General features: G+C 34.5%; 1 protein-coding gene across 2 annotated transcripts in view; it reads left to right on the top strand.

Annotated features, from left to right (window-relative positions):
- The window catches only part of LOC109838032 (probable magnesium transporter NIPA4), a 13,465-nt gene extending 9,370 nt beyond the window's left edge, over positions 1-4,095 (top strand). For both annotated transcript variants that reach the window (XM_020406456.1, XM_020406455.1), the window contains exons 8-9: positions 3,274-3,379; positions 3,472-4,095. In XM_020406456.1, the coding sequence (XP_020262045.1) occupies positions 3,274-3,379; positions 3,472-3,563 (198 nt within the window). In that variant the 3' untranslated portion in view covers positions 3,564-4,095. The remainder of the gene's footprint in view (positions 1-3,273; positions 3,380-3,471) is intronic.

The following is a 4,552-nucleotide window of genomic DNA, read 5'->3' as shown; positions in this document are numbered from 1 at the left end:
GGACTTCCAAAGCTGAGTTGTAGAAAAGGAAGGAAGAGAAAAGAAACGTTCCACCATGTTTTTCAAGTAAACTATTGGCTTTTGTTGTTAAATTGTTTATCATTTCTTTTGACTCTCCACCTTTATGTATAAAATGTCTACCTCCCAAATGTAGTCTATCTTTATGTTGTAGACTATATCTTTGGCTAATTCATGTCCAATATATGTTATTATCTCCATCAATGTTACATTAAACGTTGGGCGCTTCTAGGCGTCAGACTTAGCGCCTAGCGCTTAGTCGCTTAAGCGGGCGCCTAAGCGGTTTCTAAGCGTTTTTTTTTCTTTTTTATTTTTTTAATTGTGATACTTGAAGATATATATATAGTTATTATAGTAATATATATATATATATATATATATATATATATATATATATATATATATATATATATAATATACTATATATATATATATATATATATATTAGAGAGAACTTGTGTCACGAGTTCATAGTGGATAGTGAATAGGTCCACAAACTTTATATCCACGTTCTATATTAACTTTATAAAGATAGGTCCCACCTTCATTATCATGCCAAGTATCCCTAGTGAATAGTCATCAAGGGCGACTTAAAAGTTTGGGGATGGATGCTTCCAACTTAAGTGGACACTAAGTTATTGCTCTATACTTATATATATATATATTATATAGATATTTATAATTTATATATATATATATATATATATATATATATATATATATACTCAATCAAAGATGTATAAATACTAAAATACCAACACTATTAACTAAATTGCTTGGTTTACTAATTACAATAGCTCTTTGTATGTTTATACTTCTCAACTCAAATTATAAGTTCATCTCAACAGTGAAAAACTCATTCTCAACTCAAATTACTGTTAACTTATAAGTTACTGTTAAGTTTAAGTTAACAATAAACTTAAACTTAAGTTTACTGTTAAGTTGTTAACTATTGTTAACTTAAGTTTACTGTTTACTTAAACTTAAGTTTATCAACAAAAAAAAATTTAATATTAACTTAAACTTAAACTTAACTTTACTGTTAGCTTAAACTTAAACTTAAGTTTACTGTTAACTTACACTTCTTAAGTTTAAGTTACTGTTGTTAACTAACTAACTTACACTTCTTAAGTTTAAGTTACTGTTGTTAACTAACTTAAATAGATATTTAAGAAGTACTATTTACCTTGTTAGTAGTTACAGAGATCGGGGGAGCTCGGCAATGTTGCAGAAGACGCTAGGCAGAGCGCCTACGCCTAAACTCCTGGGCGTACGTCTAGGCAACGCCTAGGCGTTTGACTATTTTTAAATTATTTAATTATAATAATTGATAAATATATATATTAAATTCATATAAATTTTCAAAAAAAGATAGCAATCTTAGTTCCACAATAAATCATGCATACTTAGATACTAAATAGCCAAAATAATAATTAACAAGGCTAGAGCCTAAGATGTTTTTTATTTTTTATTTTTAATTATAATAATTGATAGTGAATGTCAATGTTATAGAAAGCTTAGATGCCGGACTGGTGTCTAGACGATTTTCTTTCTTCATTTAAGTGGTGGTCGATGAGGTTTTGCTGAAGGTCGGAGGAGGTAGTGGAGGTGTTTATATTTAGAGGTTAATGGAGTTTGGAGGACGTGTAGGCTACAACACATAAAATCACAACCAAAGCCTACAGGGTGCAATCCACGTAAGACAATGCTCTCCTAAACGATAGTAAAATCTAGGTGGGCAGCATAAATATCGCCTAGGCGTTAGGCGCTAGTTAGGCGGCTTAGGTACCGCCTAGGTCTAGGCGTACGCCTAAGCGGACTAGGCGGAGGTTTTTTAAAACAGTGATACTCCATACCATTATTGTTGGGGAGAAAACATAGTGCATGAAAGTTTGAATGATAATACAGAGAGGAAAAATAATTGGACAAGATGTAAAGTGAGGGCCACATTTTGAAAGCATTCAACCATTTTCGTTTTGTGTACCATTTTCTTTAACGTATCCGTGTCAACATATCTTGCCTTTTACTAATTTGACGTGTCCCATGTCCGCCCCCACAGCCGCACCCATATCTGTGCAACCTACGTCAACTTTTTTCTTTATCTTTCTAGCCTGTTGTGAAAGTGCTTAGTCTCCAGTTTGTTCACAGTTTCCTTAAATAGTCAGATGTTGTAACTGATTATACATATCATACACATGTACTATAGTAGCATTTGTCCCTTACCTATATCTAATACCAAACACATGAAAGACATACTCTCTATGAATTAAGGGGGACATGAAGGTAAAAAGCTAGAGCAGATTGCAGAAAGGTAGATTAGGGAGTTGGTTAAGAGGAAAAATAGATTCTAGATGGTAAAAGAATTAGGAGGAAATCCCGAAGTCCTAATATGGGAATCCCTGTTTGGAAGATTTTTTTCCAAGGATAGCAAGTTCTCTTCTTTCTATTTTTGAGGATCAATGCTCCCAAATTTCCTATTTTAATTGGCCTCAACATGAAAACAGCCATTCCGTTGAGATCGCGTGAGGGGTTAGAGTTAGAACAAAAAGCTGATGGAGCAAAAGTTTTTCATTAGGAAAATCATATCTCGATAAATAATTAGGGTTAGGGCTAACTGCTTGAGTATCATGAGGAACCATTGGTTGTATAATTGTATTGCCAGTATTCTTCTTTATATTGATGAAATACCACCGGAAACTGCAGCTTCCTATGTTTGTATTACTTGATTTCGACGATGGGCTGATTTTAATGAGTTTTGTTTGCTGCCATTTATGAAAATGGGAGACCCAGATTAGCTTTCATCTGTATTTGTTTTAAAAGGTCTAAAACATAAGCCAAGGTAGAATGAAGAATTTGACACAAATTTTTTGACGTACTTTTCATGACTTAATCTATACTGTGTCTATTTGATGAGTTAGAACTCTTAGTTTGCTTCTGGTTTGCATTCAACTAGAAGAAGATTTTTCCCGTCTGATAAAATAAAATCAATTTGATACTTTAAAACACTATACAAAGCGGTATGCTTTTATGGCAAGTCAAAGGCATATGCTTCTGGCTTTCTTTTCTTAATTGGATGTCCATTTTACCTGTGATCTCAGTATGTTGGGGGCAAGCTTGGGCAATGAAGTTGCTTTTGGAACCAGTCTTCTTTACTTGGCTGGAAATTACCATTACCACCTTGTGAATTGTCATGAATGGCCTTTGTCTTTCAAGAAACCTAACTGCTTCTTTTTCTGTTATGCCTTTGACATGTAGGATTGGGATCGGCAGAATCCAACACAAATCCTGACAGAGATGTGTGGCTTTGTAACAATTCTTTCTGGAACCTTTCTTCTTCACAGGACAAAGGACATGGTTGATTGTATGTCTCCCCATGCTCTAGCACTAATGTATTTTTGAGATCATACTGATTCCGAGGTGATACAATATATTTACTATTCTCTTCATTCTTAGGTAATTCACCCTCTATCTCATCACGGCTTCCAAAGCATGAAGATGAGGATGGAATTCCTCTGAAATCTCCAGAATCATTCAGACTGCCATAACGCATTTCAAGATCTGTTCGGTTTTATCACAAGTTTTTTTTACAGAGGCATTCCATCACTCTTCTCTTTTGTTATGTGAACAGCTGACAATTCTTTTCTGGAGATACAGGGAATTGCAATTGGTTCTTTGAATTATCTGACGAGGAGGCTCTGTTTCCCTTCCACACGGAGATTGTAAAGGAATGTATGAGGAACACAATTTTATAGTCTCTGTATTTTTTTTACATGTTTATCAAAATTTTCATTTATTTTAATCTTATACTGTGATTTTAACTTGGCTGATCCATGGGGAACAAAAAGAGCATCTCAGTATTTCTAAGGGAACTAGACGCTAGATCTTTAGCCATTTTACAGTCTGGCGCTTTGTACTTTGTAGCCAAATTTATTTAGTATCGTCTTCTTTAGCTCTGAAAGGCATCTAGAGAAGAATTCTGCAATTCGTCTCTCTTTATCTATGGACATCATTGTTAATTGGTTCGAAGCGGATGCTAGCAGCTGCACATTGTAAGAAAATGTACAAGGAACATTGTTATATAGTCTGTACTTTTAATTGTTGAACGAAAAGTTCATCTGTTTCAATCTTTGTTTTGTGATTTGAATTTGTCTGATCATCAAAAGACCCATCTGAGGTACTACTTGATGGAGAAGCCTGCGTGTTGGAACTCTCTTTATTTATGGATACTTTTAACCGGTTCGAACCTGTTTTTAGCAGCTGGATGCTGGTTTGTTCTCTGTTGCTTTCACAGTAAATTCATCATTTGACGTCTTCAAGATATCTTCGGCGGCAAATCATGGGGACAAAGTTCAGGTTCCTTCTGTCTGGTAACTGCTGAGGATCGAAGTTATAGCTGATTCTTCAGTTTTTCATGTAAACAGACCCAACTCACAAAGTTGGGGTTTACTATTTACTATTCCCTTCAGTAGAAGACAATGGAGCACGGAAGGAGAACACGCCTGTTTCCATTTTAAATCAGCGCAAATATGAAATC

This window comes from Asparagus officinalis, chromosome 4 (assembly GCF_001876935.1).
Source record: "Asparagus officinalis chromosome 4, Aspof.V1, whole genome shotgun sequence".
Lineage (NCBI taxonomy): Eukaryota > Viridiplantae > Streptophyta > Magnoliopsida > Asparagales > Asparagaceae > Asparagus > Asparagus officinalis.
The sequence above is the reverse complement of the archived record's forward strand: the minus strand, read 5'-3'. Positions and strand labels throughout refer to the sequence as shown.